At 37.9% G+C, this 22,301-nt stretch overlaps 1 protein-coding gene across 1 annotated transcript in view; it reads left to right on the forward strand.

Annotated features, from left to right (window-relative positions):
• The first annotated feature begins 883 nt into the window (after positions 1-883).
• The window catches only part of CNGB3 (cyclic nucleotide gated channel subunit beta 3), a 68,678-nt gene continuing 47,260 nt past the window's right edge, over positions 884-22,301 (forward strand). Inside the window, exons 1-3 of the mRNA XM_013295630.3 lie at positions 884-1,050; positions 3,728-3,803; positions 15,509-15,620. Of these exons, the coding sequence (XP_013151084.1) occupies positions 943-1,050; positions 3,728-3,803; positions 15,509-15,620 (296 nt within the window). The 5' untranslated portion in view covers positions 884-942. The remainder of the gene's footprint in view (positions 1,051-3,727; positions 3,804-15,508; positions 15,621-22,301) is intronic.

Consider the following 22,301-nt stretch of genomic DNA (forward strand, 5'->3'; position numbering starts at 1 on the left):
ATGCCTTGATCACAAGCATAAACTAATTATAAACCATTAGCTCAAATTTAGAGCTTAAAGTGAAGGGATAATAATTGTAATTGTAAGATTGTAATAAATAAAGCGGAATTAAGGACAAGAGACAATTAAGTTGTAAAGATAACTTAACACATTGAATCAACATGGCACTGGAGGTATTTGAAACTGATTTCTATCAGCTAAAATTACATCCTAGTTATAAACTCTAGAAAAAATATTTTAGTAATTTGTAGGATATTTACCTAAAATTTAGTCTCATCAAAACTGTAGCTAAGACTCTGCATAAAATAGTATTGTCTGTAAATATATTAGAAAATGAAAGATGAAATTATTTCCATGTTTTAAAACACGCGGGGTGGAATAAAACCAGATATAAACTTCTTAAAACAATCCCTGACATAAGACCTTTCAGTATCATTCACTCAAATATATATATTAAAAAAATACTTTTCAAAGTTCAGAACTGCAATGAAATTAAACCTTTTGAGATCTCTACTGGGTAGCTGGTGATCATTGGTGAATTAATCTTTTTAATTTCCTGGTTAAGCTACAGGTGTCTTTAGGACTTAAAACTTCATTTCTAAATATAAACTAAATACTTAATATCCAATACATAAAAGATCGAATGCTGATTTATTCCAACCAGAAAGTGTTCACACTCCTCTGAATTTCTGCATGAAAAGTTGACTCTGTATAATGTAACCGGCAAGACTAGAAATACCTACAACATAAAGGAAAAGTACTAATGGTGAGAAAAAGCTGTCACTGAAACAGACTGTGCAAGGAATTTCTTTAAGGCATTAATCAGACCTAAAGCTGATTAAGTGTTTAATTGGCTTGATTACTGATGGCAAGAGAACATGTGCTATATAGCCATTCATGGTAGAAGAGTTGTAGAGGCTTCAGGAGAGTTGAATTGGCAAGATGTTTAAAAAATTAAAAACTGTATTTTCTAGAGTAAAATTATCACCTGAGGAAGTCGATTGCAAGAATGAAGGTGTCCCTCCACCACCCAAGGCATCTACAGACCAGGTATTTTTTTTTTTTATTGTTTAATATAGACTCAGTAGTATTATCTTTTGTTAGAGAGTGTTTATGTAAGTAAATACCAAAGGTTAAATTTTCAAACATACTTACTGTACACAGTATCAAGCTTTATTTAGCAAAATCAATTAAATGCCTTTATTTCCCTCCTGCCTTTTCTTTATGAAAAAATACATATGTCCTCAGTTTGAAAGCGGCTTTCCAGATAGGGCTAACCCAAAATAGTAGAGGCTTATGAGAGATCTTGATCAATATTGCAAATGGGATATTAGAAATACTGCTGTGTTTGCTTTTGATGTGCTGGTGTATTCCTCTACATCTTGTTCTGAGCTACCAGAAAGTATCAGTACAATGTTTCTGAATATTGGAATGGCATACAGGAATATATCAGCCTGCTTCCCAATAACTGTTTGAAAGGCAAAGTAATTAGTGGCTTTTTAAACAAAATATTTTATTTGGCTTTGTTTTAATAATTTCTGACTGAAAAATACAGTAAGTAATATTAGTCTACATTCTATATATTTATTTTTTTTTACTTTACTGCAAAGTTAACTCCTCTTTGTTTTAATTAATGGTATATTTAAAAAAAAAAAAAAAGAGATGGGATAGATACTCCTTCATTTATTACCTTTGAATTTTTATGTGTTCCCAGTAACGTCCTAGAGAGTGTTTTGTTTTTTTCCAGCTTGAAGTACTCAGAACTTTACAAGGCAAAATCACAACAATTTAAGATTTCACCAAGTAATTAGGAAAGTGAAACAAGTTCTTTAGTATCAGCCCAAGTTATTAATCTGAATTCATGCTTACTGAAATGATTGAAACTCCACCATTATAAAGTTAATTTTAGCTAAGCAGTGTTTTAACACATTCACAGCAGTCGAGCATATACAAAGACTGACTTAACTTATGGGATCCTTGATTTACATGTACAAGAGTTCCATAGATTTTACAGTTTTATTTAAAACTGATAGAAACATAAATGTTCATAAGACTGAATAATTTCCTAGAACTGATGTTTTTCTGAAGCTTGTAGGTTTGTATAACCTGAAGAAAAGCTCCAGTTTAATGCAGCCCAACTACAATTCAAATTTGATTTGTCATTATTATAAATGTGCAAAACCCCAATTGTTTGATGAACAGGCCTATCCATACTGCCATCCACACAAAATGGCAAAAATGTCTATTTTCAAGAAACTTCATATACTGCAGATCTTCAGGCAAAGCTTAGCATTGTTCATGCTTCTTTTAAAGTTCTGCGTATCAGTTTTCTTGGGTCAATAAAACACTAGCGTGAAACAAGAAAAATCTCAACAGCTGACTTCTGTGCAACCTGATACCTCACTTGGCAAACTGTTCTAGCAAAAAAATACTTATTTAGATTTCCCTGGAGACATGAATTACTCTTTTCACTAGAATAATTGCATACATGAGCACAACACTCGGATCATATCAACACCAACCTCCACTATTATAGATACTGTTAAGATGGAGGCAGATGAATGGGTTAAGAATTAAGACATTTTCTGCCTATAAGGAGACACCATCTAAAGAGAATGGAAGAAATGTACATAGCATCTGGTAACTAAAGCACTATTCTCACGTTAATGTTCTTACTCTATTAGGAGAAATCTTGAAACAAAGACAACATTTACAACAAACCATCATGCAAATACCTCTAGTATGCACAGAGATTGATTGAGCTTTTGATATTCATTTATATACACATACAAAATATCTAATTTAATTATTTTTATATGTGTGTATATTAGAACTTCATTGTCAGATTGTCTGAATAAAAGCAGACAGGAAAAAGCAAATACTTTTGTAGAAAAAGACAAACCCCAAATTAATCTCAGAAACTCAAACGGAGGTCATTGCATTTGGGGAGGGGAAAAAAGTGCATATGAAGACGTGAAATCTCCTAAAGTCAAATCAGTTCCCATATGCTTATACTATCTCTTTCTCTATTACTTAGCTTGATAAACACCTGGCAAATTCATTCTATCTGGGATAACAAATGGTTATTTGTTTGGTTAGCAGTACACTGTTATGTAGTAGCGTGAACACCTAAGACTCCCCATGTGCTTCTCACTCCCTCCTCCAAAAGCCACTCTGTCAAAGCCAAGATGGACCAAGGTACAGGGACATGAGGACTTGGTTCATGAACCGAAGCCACTAACTGTGGGAAGGAGTTAATTTTTTGCAGTGAAAGTTTATATTGTCTATGTATTTTGTAAAGACTAAGGCTAAGCTCTGTCACTGTGGTAAGGTAGCTCAAAACATACCAGGTGTGTTAGCCCAGCAGGAGGTTTAGGCAGAAGAATGACTAATTCAGAGATGTAGACTGGCTTGTGAGTGGCAGCACTGAACAAGTCAAACTTGACAACATAAAGGAGGTTCTGGGAACAAGAAGCGGCAAAACTCCAGGCTAACTGAGTTTGCCTAGCAGATATGTAGACATCATTTTTTTTTATTTCAGCATCCAAGTCCTTTTCTGAACCTATCTGGAACACCTTGTCCAAGAAAACACACAGAACACCCAGGAACGAATCTCAGTGTGTGTCAACTTGGTTAATCAAATTCCTAGGAGAATGACATCAAACCATCCTTATCGTTCTCAACAAAGAACATTTACAGTTTCTAATCCTGCTTCTTTTTTTTTAAGGGTGAAAATGGTAAAGCAGATGAACCACAGAAAGCGGAGGGCAATAAGAAAGTAGAACCTGTAGCAAAGCAACAAGGTCAGTAATAAGCTATTTATGAGTATTCAAAGATTATCTGGACAAAGTATATGTACACTACATAGGGCTGGAAAAAAACTTGCTCTTTTTCAAAATGCCCTGCTAAGTGCTGATTGTGAGGTTTATTTGTGGAAGAAATTAAGAACGCTGAATTCCCACTGACCCCAGACCAATGATTTGGTACAGAAATACAAGCACTATCCAACAATAATAAAAGGCAAAAAGGTTTCAAGCACACAGTCCCTTCATGAGCTTGTCCACTTGAATCAGCTAGTCTAACAAAATCTATTTCCTCTTGCTGTAAGCCGACTTCTTAGAAACCCTACTTTAAAATAAAGGTATTTAGTTGCTTAAGAAAGAAAGCTTCATATTTTTAATGTCTCTTTTGGGTATACTTCTCACATGTATTAAAAAAACTACAAAGATGAGACAGACCTTAGATTATCTGACATTCAAATCTTTCATTGAACAGCCATTCAAAACTTTTTCAAAAAAAGCAACACCATTAAATGTATTTATAACATATTTTATATACAAAATATTAATTTATACCATCACCATTCAGAACACACTCAGGACTAGAACACAGAGTTCAGAGAAGTAACACAAGGTAATTATTTGCCTAAGCAGCTGATTGCTGAAAACAGTGGCAGCTGGCCATGGCTACTCTGCCCCTCTCTTCCCCCACCTCGCAATAGCCAAACCTATTTTGCTTGTACCAGAGCCAGAATGACTTCTGCAGCAGCTACCAAAACAAAGGCTCAGGACGGGTGAAGCAGCAGCTATCACTGGGCCCCCTCTTCCCTCCCTCATGGCATCAGTGGTACAGCCCTTTCTTTTCTCCATCATTCAATACCAGAGAAAAACAGCAAGTCCAGTTTTCCTGTAAACTCATGCTTTTCATCTGGGAGAACAATTCAGGTTAATTTCACTGGAGCAGCAAAACAAAGGGTGAAGAACCTCCAGCTTTCTGGATAAAGATGATTTAAGGAAAAAGAAGCAGCTGGAAAGACTACAAGGAAACTTGTATAATACTTGTGCTTTGTGTGACTGTAACAAGTGTCACAATTCCTTTCCTCATATAATAAAACTTTAAACAAAGTCCATTTAATGCAATTATCTTGTTATATAATGGCTGTAGCACTGAATCAAGGGAAAACAAAATCTGACATAAATTAACTGTAGCAATAAGCCAACAATGGGAAAAATTAAATTTGATGTTTTGTGGCTTTTTAGCAACATTAAATCACACATGCTAACACATGACATAATGGAGTATCATTATAGAATATTTTTACAAGATTTTACAGATTAATATAGTTTATGAATCAATTTTTTGGGATACTAAACTACTAATTTTTTTCCCACATCTAAAATATAAGTGGTAGCATAGAAGCAACTACCTCATAAATTACTTTAGGAAAATATAATAACATAGTTAGGCTCCAGGTTTGAGGGTTTCTTATTCCATAGTGTATATGGAATTTCCGGAAGGTGCTTCAAGTCTCATTTTCAAACATCCACAAGACAGTTTCTTCTTTTGCATGTGGGTATTAATGAGGTAGACAGACAACAGCTATCCAAGCCAGAGAGTTTACACAGGCACAACACCTCAGGAAAAAATTATGAATTACAGCAACATGTATATAAGTGCTCACCATCCAGGCTGAATAAGGAACTCCATTATCTCTAGGTAGAAAAGTGAAGCTGGTCTCAAGCGCTTCACAGGAAGGTCTAAAGACATCTGTCAAACTTGGTGAACTTTGTATCAGACCTAAAGCCATGTGTGCAGAGTACCTGTGGGCAAGCAGAGGACAAGAGACCAGAGAAAGCATTTTGTGGTGTACATACAAATTTGGAGATAATTTTTAAAAGCACAGCCAAGGCTCAGCCAACACTATATTCCTCCCTTTCTTCTCACATGGCCAAAACCAGCCATCACCTTTTCCCTTTCTCCTAGCACTTCACAAAGCAACATGATGTTCCCAGCACAGATGAAAACTCAGCAGGAGGCACAGCTGGAGTATTTGGTTAAAACTTGGCCACTTACATCACTCAGCAACACCTGGTACTTTTGGCAGCTTTGTTGGCTACTCATTGCCTCACTTCTAGTTCCTCAGTCACCCTCTCTCTCACTAGCTTGTTTTGTGATTAATTCTCTGCAAAATTAGTTCACTCTGTAATTAATTCTCTGTGCTTAGTCCATTTGTTCCATAATGGATTCATTTTTTAATTTATTCCCTGCATTTCTTTATGTACTTGACAAAGTGTGATTCACCTAATTACAGGTTGTCCATGATATTAAATCCAATTGCTATAGTTTCTTTGCATATTTACTATCTCCCATAACTGACTAGTTATACAAATCCTTCACTTGTTTTACACACTGTTGTTCAATAGCTCTGTTGGTGGTTACTTTATTTAGAAGGCCATTCTCTGTATCACAAGTTCTTTCATCCTCCTAGCAGATCCTTCCAGTACGATTCTTTTCAACTCATCCATTTTCTTTCCTCTAAACACTCTCAGCAGTAGATTTAAGTACTGCTCTACTGAAGTTTGTCCTGCTCTCCTTTTTACTTTTCCGTCACTAGAAACTGGACTGTTTCCAATATTCTGGGGTTTAGTCTTCCTACTTCTACTATATCAACAAGTGTCTCAAAGATTTTTTTCAGATTCATAGACATATTTATGCAGCTCTTTACTAAAGTCCATATTGACATCACTTTATTCTTGGTAGGATCTGAGTGAGAAAACTAGACTATCACATTTCTATACTTGCTACAATTGTACCTCTGGATCATAAAGTAGACAGAACCTCTCATCTGGGAGATTACCATGTTAATTTCCCCTGATATTTAGTATCTTCATAGCTTAGGTGCTTTGGAATGTACCCAGAGGATATATACAAGGTCATATACCTGCCTGAAAATGAAATGCAAGTGCCATTCTAAATTTTGGTGCTTTTGACAGAGCCAGAAAATCTATATCCTAAATAAGAAGCCCAGACAGAGTTTAAAACAACAACAACAAAAACCGCACAACATAAAATCCCCAATCAACCAAGAATGTTAATGAACATTCCTGAACATGTAGCACCTCAAAGGAAGTGCTGCTCAAAAGGAACTTCAGTCCACTCCAGACTCTGTCCTAGTGAGTACGCTTCTGTTTAGGTACTTGAGGAACAGCCACTTTTCCACTAAATATTTGACTAAAAACAGAAAAGCAGCAGAAGCTGCTGATAGCCGCCACCCTTCATATATTGGCCTAGCTGTCTTACCTCTACTCTTTCATAACAAGGGAGTTCAAGACCTTATCTTTCACCTTCCAATAGTTCCCTAACTACCCACATAAAGTCTAGACTAGAAAGATGTGGGAGGAAATTCTGTGGCCTTCCTAATTGGTGGGTCATCATACAGAAGAAAAGAATGCAAAAACCTGTGACGTCTGAGAAGATAGAATACAACACAGAGCCTGGAACTAATCTAGAAGTTAACTGAAACACTAACCCTGTAGGAGGAATGAAGACCTTTGATTTCATTATGTATTTATATGACAACATTGTTGAACCTTTAAAAAAAAAGGAAAAAATAATTCTCACAACAGGTAGTTGACCCTATCACAAATAAACAAGGCCCAGAACCAAGACTCCTCTTCTCAGAGGAAAGCTTTGACCGCTAGCTGCTATATAAAAGATGGTCACTCTCTCTTCCTGTAGATAAAAATAAAGTAGATACATTTACTGAAGGTAACAAAAGCCTGTTGCTGTGAAACCCAGGCTAATTTCTGCTAATTAGGCATCAACTAACCCTGTGTGCACTACAACTGAGTTATAAGCTCCTGAGAAGGGAGATCTGAATTAAATATAAAATTTCTCAGCTAAAACCTTTGGCTCTATCTGACTCAAGCTGCTTTACAAAACCTGTCCCCTAGTACCTCAAAATCTGGAGTTTAAATAAGTTCTTTGTATTTCAAAAAATACAAATCAAGTACAGCATTTTGATATAATATTCTGCAACTCAATGAACAAAACCTGCCAATGCAAAGAGACTTTTAAATAATAATCTTATTCTTTGTCTTCTTATCCTTTATACTCTTCACTGGCACTCAGTCAACAGACAGCTATTATTCCCATAAAATGTATTTTTTGAAGATTACCAAGAACTTGAATATGTTTAATCAGCTTGTTTCCACTCCTGCTGATGTGAAGTCTTCTAATTCCTTTCAGATCTTCATGTTTCACATGAGTGACATGGCTAAATTCTAGGAAAACAAACCCAGCCTCTTCATACAAGCTTTCTTTCTTTACATGGAAAATAAACTTTTATAATACTTTCATTAGCCACTAAAGTTGAGGATTGAGTTAAGATGGACTTACTCACAGATTGTTTTATTTCAACCCCACTGATTTCTGAACACTTTTCCCCTACACAGAGCATTTGTTAAAAAAAAAATTTGCTGGGAAAGTCACCAAGGTGTGTATTTTGTAATGTCAGAACAGAAGCCTCTTCTATCCTTCATCCATTGGTTTCCTGTGTGTTTATTTTTCTTGACATCTTCATGACCCTATAGCCATCTTTCAATTATTTATGGACATAGATCAAGAACAGCTCTGGGAGGCAAGGACAATCAGGCAAATTATTAACTATGTCAGAAGTATCCCAGAAAGTTTGAAGACCAGTTGTCTCATTCCCATGTTACTGCTTCAAATGCAAAGTCAGTCTTTACTCCTGCTATTTAAAAGTATCTGTTCTCTATGGTATTTGACAGGTGATAACATTTAAGGGCCTATTTGAGACTTCTAACCTATTTTGAAACTTTTAATAGTTTTCAAAGAGAGGAAATGACAAAAAATCAGTTTTTAAGTTCTTAGAATTAAATTTGTAAGGGATATATGTCACTGAGTTAGCTAAAAAACGGATTACTCAAACATTAGCTGCTCTGCCTTTTACCAGCAAGCCCTACTGTCTTTAAGCAGTGTTTCCTATTTCAAACAATGCTGTCTAACCTCAAGTATTACCTTGTACCACTGAAATTGCATACATAATTTTTTGTGTATTAACTATTACAGTTTTATCATATAAGCACAAACACCAACCTACACAAAGTTTTCAGGCAACCATTAAATATTCAACAGAACAAAGATAAAGTATTCCTTTATCTTTGACTTTTTCTCTCCCATGACTATTTCTCTTCTGTGTTTCTGCCAAGTATTGAGAAGCTGATCAAGACAGTTTAGGCCAATCAGATTTTCAGGACTTTTTTCTTTACCGAAGGAATACAGAACAACAACACTACATTTCTTTAAATAAAAAATACCTAGATTAATCCTGGTAATAAACATCAGAACTGAGTGCTAAGGCTTACAACTGGATTACATACATAGCAAGTAAATAAACTATATTTAGTATGACACTATAATTGTGAGATAATATAGCATTTTTTAAGCACCAGTATATTTGAAAATGCCTACTTTAAAAAAAAAAAAAGTCACTCAGGAGTTAGCAGTAGAAGAAAGTCATTGACAATAAATTTATTTAATATAAAATACATACTACACTAGAGTGTTGTGATAGAAATCCTGTTTTCACCAAAGAAAAATATACAAGCAAGTCAACATTTTGTAAATGGTCCTGTAAAACAATATATTGTGGATTCAAAATGAAGGAAGACTATATCAGATAATGATCAAGTTATGGTAAAATGTGCTTCTGTATAGTCAAAAGAAGCCCAGGAAACACTTTGCTTTTTGTATGAGGACCATAAGTAACAGCTAGCCATTAAAAGTTCTGCCTTCACATATGCACACAGTAAAGAAAGAGAGGGGAAGCATAGATAAAATACTGGTCAAACTTACTAGTACAAGGCAATGGAGCTGGCTGGGAATTCTGGGGAAGAAAGTCTTCCCTGTCTGAAGCATGGCAAAGCAAAAACACTTGTTCTGTACTCAGGAATACATTTAACTGCTACTATCTATCTTCTGACATTTATTCATGTCTTTATCTCCAAAACTTAATCTTTGATTTGACATTTTATTTCTCTTCACTTTTTGCAATAAGGATAATGCGTTTGTGATGCCAAAGGCCAGTTATTATGGCTATGGAATGTGTAGCTGGACATAACTGATCCAAGAAGTAGAACTAAAGCTATCCTAGTGTCTGAGAGATTTGTGTTATCACTTTCCGGAAGAAAGTCCCTTCAGACTGGTTGACTGCTCCAGAGGCACACCTCCTGATGCTGAATAACCAGGAAGGCTGGCAATCTCCACAGCACAAAGGGTTTTCTTTCCTGTCCCTAAGATTCTTTCTGCTGTTTGATTGGACAGAATCAGGGGTCAGATAGGAGAAAAGAGCCTGCTTGCTCAGGCAAGAACAGCAGGCTGGCAGCTCAGCACCTTGGTCTCTGCATTGACCTTTGGAGAAAATAAGAGGGAGGAGCTGTCCTAGCCAAGCTGGAGAGGTGCTAATTGCCTTTTGCAAATCTAGGGCTTTGAAGAACACCAGTAACAGCAGGAATAGGACTGGGAAGTAGAAGAAATGATTAATTAGTGTAAAATGACCGACTTAATCTGTCGTTCTGTTTGCTACGTACTTACTATGTTAGGAAATAACATTTTATACTCTACTGGTGGAAGGATCATGAAAATTTTCATGGCCACAAGGTAACACTTGTCTCAGTGGATCCATGAGGTTTTAGAGTCCTTTGCTGACATTGCCTATTCCCAGAAGATAAGTCAGCAACACCTCTGTGAGGCTAGGCCTATGGCAGAGATTTTTGGATCCACCAATACTTATGTATGCTTAGGAGTGAAGGCTTTAGATGAATCAAAATTATTAAGGCAAGAATGATAAACCTGCAGTGCTGTGTCCTGATATTGACAAATCTGCCTATACCAACAGGTTCCTCTGTGGAAAAAGGTCCTTAGGACTAATGCCTATGGTTTTAGGACAGTGTACAATGCTAAATTTTAGAAACATGATAGTGGATTTGGTCCTACATGAACAGGTTTAAACTAAAACAAACTTCACCAGCTCTTCCAATGTTATGCTTAGTGTCACAATATTCTGCTTTTTGCAAAGCCTGAACTCCTGATTTCATGTGATTATTACACAGTTTTAATAAAACCCCCAACATTCAGCCTTTTGAGTTGCAGAGAAAAAAAAACCCTAAATTATCAATCAAAAGGGTCTTAAAACACATAGAAAGTACAAAGTATTCTCTTTTTTTGCTTTACTGCAAAAATGGCAAATGCTCTGCTACAGGCTATTCTGCAAGTGTGTGTGTGGCAGTAGGAAATCAAATTAATTTGGAAAGATTTTCAAGGGTCTCTGTCCAAAAGTGTGAAGTGAATACTAAAGATAAAAACTGCTTTATGGAAACATGAACAAGGGAGCTGAGAAGCCTCAGAGTAAGTTGGATATATTCCTCAACATGCAAAGATCTTCTAGCTGCTCTAACCTAATCCTGCAATACTGTTTCAATGTTATTTTACTGAAAGTATGAAAATAGTGGACAAGAATAAGCAACGAAGATTGAATATTAACTTTCAGCTGGGAGCATCATCAACCTGAGTAAGATAACACAGGTAAAAGACCGACATCCCACCCATAACCTTTTTTTTTTTTTTTTTTTGCCTGGCCTACCTCTCTTCTGGAAGAGCAAAGACCTGTAGAAAATGAGAAAAATCTGAAAGACTAACAGAGGGAAATGAATTGGTCTTATAACCTGCATCTTGCTCCTTGCTATCCTAGGCAGATCACTGGTATGATAGGACGTCAGTCAGCCTCTCAATTTAACCAGCTAACTTTTCGAGGGGTTCCATTAAACAGTGTTTTGTCCACAAAGCTATGCTTCCACAACTGCTGCTTTACCTTCCTATCTTAAAACAGAACCCGCTAAAATTATACCAACTGAATTTTAAATTATATTATTCTGATAGGGAGGCCAACTCATCTAGAATATGTAGACACCAGTGGGCTGCATTCCTCAACTCCCACTACTAAGCTGGCAGCTTTACCAACCCCTATTCCAATATAATGGAAATGGAAATAATTCAGGAAAACTCAAATCATGTATTTTGTCGAGTAAGCATGGATCTATCTGTTTTGAAAATTGCTTTAGATGTTAGTGCCTTGGCATAATTCTGCCTCCTTTTTCTCACTCATGATTTCTTTACCATGACCAAAGTTACGTAAAGCCAATAGAAGGTTTCTTTGTTGTCCTATAAGCTTTGCCATCTACATGACAGATTATCATTTATTCTGGAAACCAGTTGTTGTACTCCAAACATTCCCTAAAATGACTACCACATTGTTCTTAAAGGCATTCCTTTGGCACTGGTCTCATAAATCAGCGGGATATGAGCTGGAGTTAAGCACTGAAGAATGACTAAGTTTTTTAAATGTGACTACACAGACAGCCCTCACAATTTCATACAGAGACAACTAAAACTGAACACATAGCTAGCAGTGTTGCTAGTCCATGATATCCTAATCCAAATGCAAATAAGCCCTGTGCTGGTCCTGAAGATTCACAAACTCTAAAAACTTGTGGACGTTTGGAATATTCATGGAATTACAATGTTTTCCATCAGTCAAAATCCAGTTAGCATTTAATGGTCAGTGTGGATTAGACCTCAGACTGAATACCTTGAGAGTATCAAGCAGGCTGAGAAACCATTTTCCTTCTCTGATGCGATGCTTATGTACAAGCACCATATTTTTTTAACTTTGTGATCTACCCTTCCCATACACATGTCATTGCAGAGATGTATTGTCTTATTCAGGAGCTTGTTACTCTAAATAGTGTGTCTGCACTGATGTTTTATTTCAGATTAAAATGTTCTTCTGAAAAATAGCTCCTGTTTACCCCCCAGTGTGCTCTGTTTCATCACCAAAAAAACTCTAGGAATGCATAACTGGATTTCTTTAGAATAGAACTAAACCAAAAGAAGCACTCCATGAATCAACCTGATTTACTTGAGCTGCTGATGGTCATTCACTTCAGAGGATCACCATAAACCTGGTTTGAAATACAGCTGCTTCAGTCATGGCTTTGATGCCAGACCTTTAACACCATTTCACTGTTCTGATTGTTGCTATCAGGTTGTATTCTCTGTAAGTGTAGATGCAACTAGGGGCAATTACCATGACAAAGAAAATTCCCAAAGCAAGATAATTGCAGAAACGTTGAGATTAGTCTTGCTGTCACTCTTGAGACTTTTTGTCTGGGGGAGTCAGGGCAAGGAGAATTGGGAAACACAAACCATGAATTCAGAACGGAACAGAAACCACAGCAAGTGCTGAATATTTTGGCTCCTGCATCTTCTTTTCTACATCATGTCACATTGACCACAAAAACCACAGGAGGATTGTGTGCCAAGGAAAGCAGAGTCAGTAGCATCATTTGTAGAGATCCTCTGATAGAAGGGTTAAATAGAATTTTAACAAGTTAAGGTTCAGTAGCAAGACCCACAAATTAGTTATAAATAGGTCCAAATTCCCTTTATTTTCTGTAATTGCAGATCCTCTGCCATTTTCTTACAGAGAATGTCTATGAATATCCTAGGAGAAATAAATTTTATTTCACTATGAGAATGTATTCACTGTGCTAGAAGCCTGAATCCATTTTAAAATTCCTCCTCCCTAAAAAAAAAAAAAAAAAAAAAAAAAAAAGAAAAAAAGTATTTTTGACTGGAACTCCTAGGAAAGCATTTTGAACCCCTGTAATCACTCAGAAACTCTTTCATCCTTTCTTGAACCTTCCTGGGGACAGGAAGAGCACCCACCCTGTTTGGAGTCCTCACTTCCCAGCATGTGTGCTATTCTATACCTTGAAAATTCCCTGGCAGATCCTTCAGGTAAGATGAAACATTCCTTAGTGTCATATTTTCAACAGATTTCCTCAAGATAGTACTGCAATACTAACTGCTGAAAAAAGGAAACAATAATCTGCATTTCCATGAAGTGGGCAAGACACTGTTATCAATTTAAGCCATAAATTCTATCAAATGTCAGAGTTTTAAATGGAATTCCTTACAAAAATCTTCCCAGTTTACAGGTGATAAGTAAAAACCCTGTAGACTGTCTCCTCATACTCAATAATGCTACATTTCTCCAAGGGACTGTTTGAAAATTAACTCCTAATCTTTCCTAAGTCTAAAGCCAGATATGTTCCCCCCCAGCATGCTGGGGAAGATGGATTTCTTTGCTTTCTCTTTGGTTCCTTGTCTGACTCTCGTTTGAGTATTTGTCATCCACAGATACCTCTGTCTAGGTCTTGTTTTTGATCCTGTTTAAGATATTAATTCCTGTAAGAGTATCAGGGCTCACACAGGGCATTCTCACTTCTTAATCTAAATACTAAGAAAAAATAGTAGAAAGACCCCACTGGTCCTGTAATCATTTGTCCAACTGGTAAAAGTCTGAAACTCAGCTCAAGAAACATTGTGTCTATTCTTAACAGACACCTGAAAGAAAATATTATCCCACATCTGAATAAATGATAGTAGAAGAGTAGTTCGATTTATCAGGTGCTGTAAACAAACTGACCTGCTGTCCTTCACTAAGGTTTGTTTCAATGCCATTTCAAGCAGCCACCTTCCAGCTGAGCAGCTTAACAATCTAGTGTTAAGAGTTTTAAGTTTGCTGAGAGTTCAAAGGGGTAACTGTTTATACCACTTTGAAATGAATAACAGCTCTTTAAATAAGGCGATTAACTATCAGAAAACTAATTGTACAGTATCTATTCAAAATACTCAGGGTTTGATTTTCTTTGAGCTGTCTTGAATTTAAAATAAAGCATTTGCAACAGGCTTTTGATTTATTTGCTATGATGTTTTGCGGCCAAGTTTTTTCCTCTATAAGCATATTACTTAAAGAATTTATGAAGGCTGAGTTTCTTCCTCCTTTAAGCAAAGTCTCAGACTGATGAGAGCTTTTAAATTATTTTTCAGCATGAAAATTTAAAATAAAGATATAGGACTAATTATAAAAATTAATCACATAAGGCTACTTAAATGGCCAGAGACTATATCATTTGTGTAGTTTGTTCCAAACCCTGCAAACTTCCCACTTCAACTCCTTTAAAAAAAGTTACTTGTAACAAAAATGAAGAAATAGACTAGCCAAAGTTCTACATGCTCATATCCTTAATGATGTATTTCAGTCATAATTTACTCAGCAACAAACAGTACTGTCATGGCAGCTGAAGCAACAAGAGGTTTAATGTAATTCAAACACTGCAGTATAAATAATGTCATTAGCATTTCTAAGCATAAGCAAATAAGCTACTCTTCATTTTCTTTCTGTTTTTCGCAAGGCATTTCTGGGCAGATCTATCTGTCCTCTACATTTATTTTTTTTTTTGAATAAGCACCCACTAATATTCTACAATATTGCATGAGTTCTTGTCACTTATAAATATAGAAGAGCTCTGTATTAACTGTTGTTGAGCTGGCTACAGATGCATCTAGTTTAAAAACCACAAATAAGTTACATATTCTAAAAGTTACACTCATCATGAACTTTCTGTGCAGCTGGCACTGAAATAGATCTATGCAGGAAATTATTCAAAAGTCAAGTGCCAGAATCAGTGTCATGTACTGCTTGTCCACTGAAGAAATAATGGTAGTCAGCTGTGATTCCTCCAAAAGTATTATTATAATTCTTTAAAAATCAGTGTTCAACAATTAAAACCTTTTTTTCTAGATACAGTACCAGAAAAAGCACCTGAACCTTCAAAAACTGAAAAATCAACTGAACCAGCTCAGACAACTCAACAGGAACCACGTCAGCTCAATGATGGGAAAGAAGACACTAAGTGAGTAAATTCAATTTAAAAATTTGAGGCTTTTTTCTTGATATCTTGTCTTAACAGTTCTGTGTGCCATATTTCAGTTCTTTAAAATTCCCTCTTGTTCTGTAAGGATCTGAAGAGCTTTATATCAATTCTAAGGTAACCATATATATGAGGTATTAATTTAGAATATGTTTTTGAGTTTGTTGTGTACGTCATCCTAAATAGCAGGAATGAGGAAAAGGATTTGCTCAGCTACACTTACATACTAATTCTAACAATGCTGCTTCTTAGTTACTATTACTCTGCCTTAGCAAAGGAACAAATCCCAGGATGCTGCCCTGAATAGCTGGAATGTTTGTCACATCATTCTGACTTAAAAACTTTTTACCCTTCACATTTTTTTGCTGAGTTATACCATTAAATCAGCATTAGTCTCCGCAGCCAGAGGATTAGGACTGTCTCTTCCTGAGAAAAGACAAATAAATTAAGCAGTAATGTTCCTTCAGGGGAAAATCTAGGGTCACTCAACCTTTGGAAAAAGCTTAGGTAACTGTTTGTTTTGCCAAAACAGAAATAAATATAAAGTCTGGAGAAAAAAAACAAACTTGGAATAGTTTAGATTTATTACAGAATCATAGATTCATAGAATTATTTGAGTTGGAGGGGATCTTTAAAGGTCATTTACTTTAACCTCCCTGCAATGATCAGGGACCTCTTCAACTAGATCAGGTTGCTCAGAGCCCCATCCAATCTGACCTTGAATGTTTCCAACCTCTCCAGGCAACCTCTTCTGGTGTTTCACCACCCTCATTGTAAAAAACGTCTTCCTTATATCTAGTCTGAATCTAGCCTCTTCTAGTTTAAAACTGTTACCCTTTGTCCTATCACAACAGGCCCTACTAAAATGTCTGTCCCAAACTTTCTTATAAGCCCCTTGAAGTATTGAAAGGCTGCTATGAGGTCTCCCCAGAGCATTCTCCAGGCTGAACAACCCCAGCTCTCTCAGCCTTTCCTTATAGGGGAGGTGTTCCATCACTCTGATCTTTTCTGTGACCTTCCTCTGGACCCACTCCAACAGGTAGGTCCATGTCTTTCCTGTACTAAGGACCCCAGAGCTGGACACAGGACTCCAGGTGGGGTCTCACCAGAGCAGAGTACAGGGGAAGAATCACCTCCTTCAACCTTTTAGCCACACTTCCAGCTATAGCAGTCCAGGATTTTATTATCTTTCTGGGCTGAGAGTGCATATTGCGGCTCATGTCCAGCTTTTCATCCACCAGTAACCGCAAGTCCTTCTCTGCAGGGCTGGTCTCAATCAATTCACCACCCAGCCTGTACTGATACCAGGGGTTGTCCCAATCCATGTGCAGAACCTTGCACTTGGCACTGTTGAACCTCATGAGGTTTGCATAGGCCCACTTCTTGGGCTTGTCCAGGTCCCTCTGGATGGCACCCCATGCCTCAGGTGTGTCAGCTGCACCACTCAGCTTGGTGTCATCTGCAAATTTGCTGAGGGTGTACTCAATCCCACTCTCTATGTCATTGATAAAGCTATTAAACATCTTCATAGAACAGCTCAGGGTGGAAGGCTGCTTCAAAGAAATTATATCCAACCTCTTGCTAAGAGCGTTTAGAGGTTAGGCCCAACTCCTAAGTTTGACCAGGTTGCCCAGAAATTTGTTCAGTGTAGTTGTGGATGTAGATCTCAAAGAATGGAGTTTCCACAGTTTCTCTGGGCAATCTGGTCCACTGTTTGACCATCCTTATTATGAAAATTATCACCTGACATATAATTTGCTTCTGTTGCCTCTCATCCTCTTGCTGTGAACCTCCAAGAACAGTCTGGATCAATGTTCTCCACAACCACTCACTGGGTAGTGGAACGCTGCAATTACCTCCATCTTCTCAACTTTTCATCTCCAGTCTGAACAAATCCATCTTTCTCGGCATCTCCTCATATATCTTGTTCTCTAATCCCCAGACATCTTAATAGCCCTCTGCTAGTGTTGCACCACATGGTTAGTGTATTTTGCATACAGGGAAGACTACAGCTGGATACAGGTGCAACAGAAGGAAATAATGACTCCCACTCAATCAACTGGCTATGGTTTTTATAAAGCATGTAGTTAGGTTTCATTGCTGCAAGAACGCATTGTGGATTCATATTAAATTTGTTGTCTACCAGGACCCCCAGATCCTTTTATGCAAAAGCTGTTTTCTAGTGAGTCAGCTCCAAGCCTTTACTCTTACATGGAGGGTTTCCATTCCAGGTATGGAAACTTGCATTTGCCTTTGCTAAGCTTCATGAAGTTCCTGCCAGTCTGTCCCCCCAGCCTGTTGAGATCCCTTTGAGTGGAAAATAATGGATACACTCAGTCCAGAACAGGGTAGAAAGTCCTTCTGTTTTCTTTTGCCTTCTATTATTTGATTATCCTGATGATACAAAGCACAAGTCCTTCCCTGACATGCAGTTATTTAATTTATGCTGAAGATTATCTATTTTCTCTCCATCACCAAGACAGACTTCGTACTGCAGTGGCAAGGAATATTCAAGCAAAACACTACTGCATGCACCTCTGTAAAATAATGCAGGCAATTAAAACTAGCTCTGACTAGAATGACTAGAAATGTTATAGAAAGCATGCTAATATGAATGTGAATCAGTAGGTCAACTATGAAAATCTATATAAAGCATCTCCTTTTTTGTCATTGTAGGATATGTTATTAGATGTTAACCATTCCACTGGTAAATTCTGTAACCATGGTTAACATAATTACAATATCCTAATGAAACAAAGAGGTACGTTTCTTATTAGTAGAAGACAAAATCTGTCTGTTGAAAGGAACTTAAAAATATTTATGTTAAACATTCTCTTCTCAGAGCTGTTCTGACTCACTGTCATGTGTGCATCCAGAAATATCCAGTCAGTCTAATTTGAGCAACAGCTTCTAAAAATACAGTAAATCTTCGGCAAATTCTATTGCCAAAACAGTTACCTGCTAAATTCTGCAGTAGAGCTTGGAAGGCATGATACCGGTGTCATTGCACTGTTATGAAACTAAACAAATCTATTATATGGCTTCCAGACCCAGAAGGAAATAATTTTTAAAATGTGTCTTAGAGAGAATTTATTTCATTGCCCCTGAAGATTCATGGCATTCCATTCAGACACTGTTCTTGATCAAGGTCACTACCTCATTGAGTCTGTGTTCAAATTTATTCCCTAGAATATTTTTAAGGAAATCAGCTGCCTTTTCCACATTAATAACTACGTTAATGTGTATGCATATGGAGAATTTGAGTCAAATAAATACATGTAGTCTATAAAACCAGCAGTAAATAAAACATGCTCAAATCACTCTAGCACAGAGGCCAACTAGGTTAATACAAAATGCCTCCTCAAAAAATGTAAGTTGTGAATTATCTTTGCTCAGTGTTAATTCCCGGGTATTCCAAAGCTTGGGAATTATTTGGAAAAGTGCTAGTTTGATTAGTCAAAACCATATCAAGGACTGTTCATACAACTCAACAGGGTAGTCAACTGAGAGCCCCATCGTCCAGTTTTCCCTGTTGCTGTTTGATCTACATTTGGATAACATCCATGGAGATTTAGTAACAAGTGCTGTCCTTCAGGGGTCTCTATTGGGAGCAATACTAATTAATATCTTTATTATTGGCATAGACAGTGGGATTGACTGCACCCTTAGCAAGTTTGCAGATGACACCAAGCTGAGTGGTCCTGTTGATTCACCCAGATGCCACCCAGAAAGACCTTGGCAGGCTTGAGAAGGGCTATGTGAACCTCATGAAGTTCAAGGCCAAGCACAAGGGCCTGCGCCTGGGTCAGGGTAGTCACCAGTATCAATACAGACTGGGTGATGAATGGATTGAGAGCAGCCCTGTGGAGAAGGATTTGGAAATAGATATTGGTGGATGAGAATTCAAGTATAAGCTGGCAATGTGCACTTGCAGCCCAGAAATCCAGTTGTATCCTGAGTTTCATCAAAAGAAATGTAGCCAGCAGGTCAAGGGAGGTGATTCTCCTCCTCTACTCTGCTCTTATGAGACCCACCTGGTATGCTGCCTCCAGCTCTGGGGTCTTCAGTACAATAAAGGCATTGACTTGTCAGACTGGGTCCAGAGGAGGGCCACAGAAATGGTCAGAAGGTTGGAACATCCCTCCTTTGAGGAAAGACTGAGAGAGTTGGGGTTGTTCAGCCTGAATAAGAGAAGGCTCAGGGGGGACCATATTGTGGCTTTCAGTATATAAAAGGTGCTTATAAAAAAGATATAGAGAGAGTTTCTTCCAGGGCCTGTAGTGGCAGCACAAGGGATAATGGTTTTAAACTAAAAGTGGGTAGATTTAGACTAGATGTAAGGAACAAAATTTTTTGAGGATGAGTGGATGCCCTATCATTGGAAGTGCTCAAGGCCAGGCTGGATGGGGCTTTGTGCAACCTGATCTAGTGGAAGATGTCCCTGCCCACGGCAGATGGGCTGGACTAGATGATATTTAAAGATAGAATGGCTTTGTTTGGAATGGATGACACTGATATGGAAAGAGCCATAATTTGGTTAGTTCAGTGAAATCAAGGTTGGTGAAATGGTTGGTAGAATTTTCTTAAATAGAATTTCAGATTTTGTCCAGCTGTATTTCGGGAAGCATCAAAGGCCATCTGCTCCCTGAGGGAAAGGGAGATGGAGCAAAAGGTAACCACAGTGCAAGCAGTGTCCTTACTAGCAAGGTGCAATCTCACAGGGTTTGAACACAGCAAGCAGAGCAGGATCATAATGACAGGGTCTATCAACAAGGCAAAGTGATGAACCGGGTTTAGGGTCCAGGCAAGGCAAAAAAAGAGAGGGTCAGAGACAGGACTGGAGACAAGGCTACAACATGGCTCCTAAGTCCATCCAGGAGACAGCACCAGAGACAGAACTCTAGTTCGACACACGTAGGTGTAGCTCAGGCAGTGACTAAGGCTTAAGCTTAAGTGAACACCCCAGGCCCATGGGCAGAGGGTATGGATGAAAGTTCCACAGAGGCTGATCAGGGCTGTTAAGGCCTGTTGGTAGAGTCCTTGTACTATGTTTTGACTTAGATAGACTTCCTATCCTATTAATCTTCCAAGAGTCAAAGTTTAATAAAAAGTCACTTGATCTGCACAGTAAAGAAATCATCAGTATGCCCATAGACTGTAATACACATAATAAAGTAAGGTTTGTGGATATATTATCTGTTCACAACCTACATACAGCCAGAGCAACTCAAATCCATGACAATTCTGTTAATAGAAAAGGTTTCACCTTATCTTCTGTTATTGTGACTTTAATTTTTTTTTCAATGCATCTGTGCATGCTCAAATACATAGAGTAAGGAAAAGGAAAGAAGGCAGCTGTCCTGTTTGAAACAGCATGCTTTTCATTTAGATTAGACTTGTGTCTCTCCATGCAGAATTTCAGGGGTAGGTAATGAGCTTCCACTTAAGATCTTTAGATTTTAACATCTTAGGTAATATTGTTTTATGAACAATTACACTAATATAATTAACTCATCTGAAATCAGTAAGACTACTTATATGTATGGCAGTTTGCAAGATTGTGCACCAGCTGTGTCCTCCTTCCAATTCAGCTGCCTTAGAGTAGCTTCTTACTCGTGGTGTTGCACAGCGTGTATTATCTATTAATAAGAAAACAGAGTTTTGCACTTCCTCTGAAAAACAAAATATTTTTTCTTTTGCTAAGTGGACAACAGCTTTGATGAAGACTGCATTTACTCCTGAAAATTCCCATAGAAATTGTTTGTCCACAAGGAAAAAACCTCTATTTCTCTCTTTCCCTCTCAGCACTTCCTCATTTTTAAAGCACAGCAGTACACGACAATGGCCATTAATAAATAGTAGAGAGACACAGCACTGGTCTCAGCCACCTGAACACTATGTCTGAAAGAGGAGACACGCCAGAGTGGCTGATGTGCCAACGCACTGAATCACGGATGAGTGACCGAAACTTTTAATGTCTGTTTCCTAATGGCTTAGACAGGATTGCAGACAAGTCGGCCCTGTCTGCCAGTATAGTGTTTCTCCCCTCCATCTTTACTGGTAATGTAACAGAACCATAGGAAATTTTCATGTATAGCTATTTGCTGAGCAATAATAACCTCTGGGAGGGAGCGCAAAGACAATGCTTTCTCTTCACAGCAAAAAATGAGGGAACAGAACAATACTCAGGACCCAATTTGCACTCTAATAGAAGACAGTGGAGTCTTATTAATGAGGAACTAGCACAAAACATCACTGCAGCCTTTATAATACATTGAGATTGCTTTCTGGTGAGGAGGGTTCATAAAACCATGTGTGTATACACAATCCTGCACTCTTTTGAAATGCAGTGCAAGCATTTCATGTCAGATACGGTATAGCACTTAAGGAAATACGGCACACGGCCAGGAGCCACAGGGAGCAGCCCCGCCTCAGGGACACGGTGGGCAGGGAGGGCCCTCCCCAGCCAGGGCCCAGGCCCAGCCCTGTGCAAGGTGAGCAGGGCAGGCCCTGGGCAGCAGCCAAGGCCAGCCCAAAGTCCATGTCACCAGTCAAGCCTGTGGTGACAAGGGAGGTCCAGGGCCAAGCTGGGAAGGCAGTCAGCCAGTTAGTGCCTAGTGAAGGGAACTGGGGCCAGACACAGCCCTGGGAAAGCCTGGCAGG

Source organism: Falco peregrinus, chromosome 3, assembly GCF_023634155.1.
Source record: "Falco peregrinus isolate bFalPer1 chromosome 3, bFalPer1.pri, whole genome shotgun sequence".
Taxonomy (NCBI): Eukaryota; Metazoa; Chordata; class Aves; order Falconiformes; family Falconidae; genus Falco; species Falco peregrinus.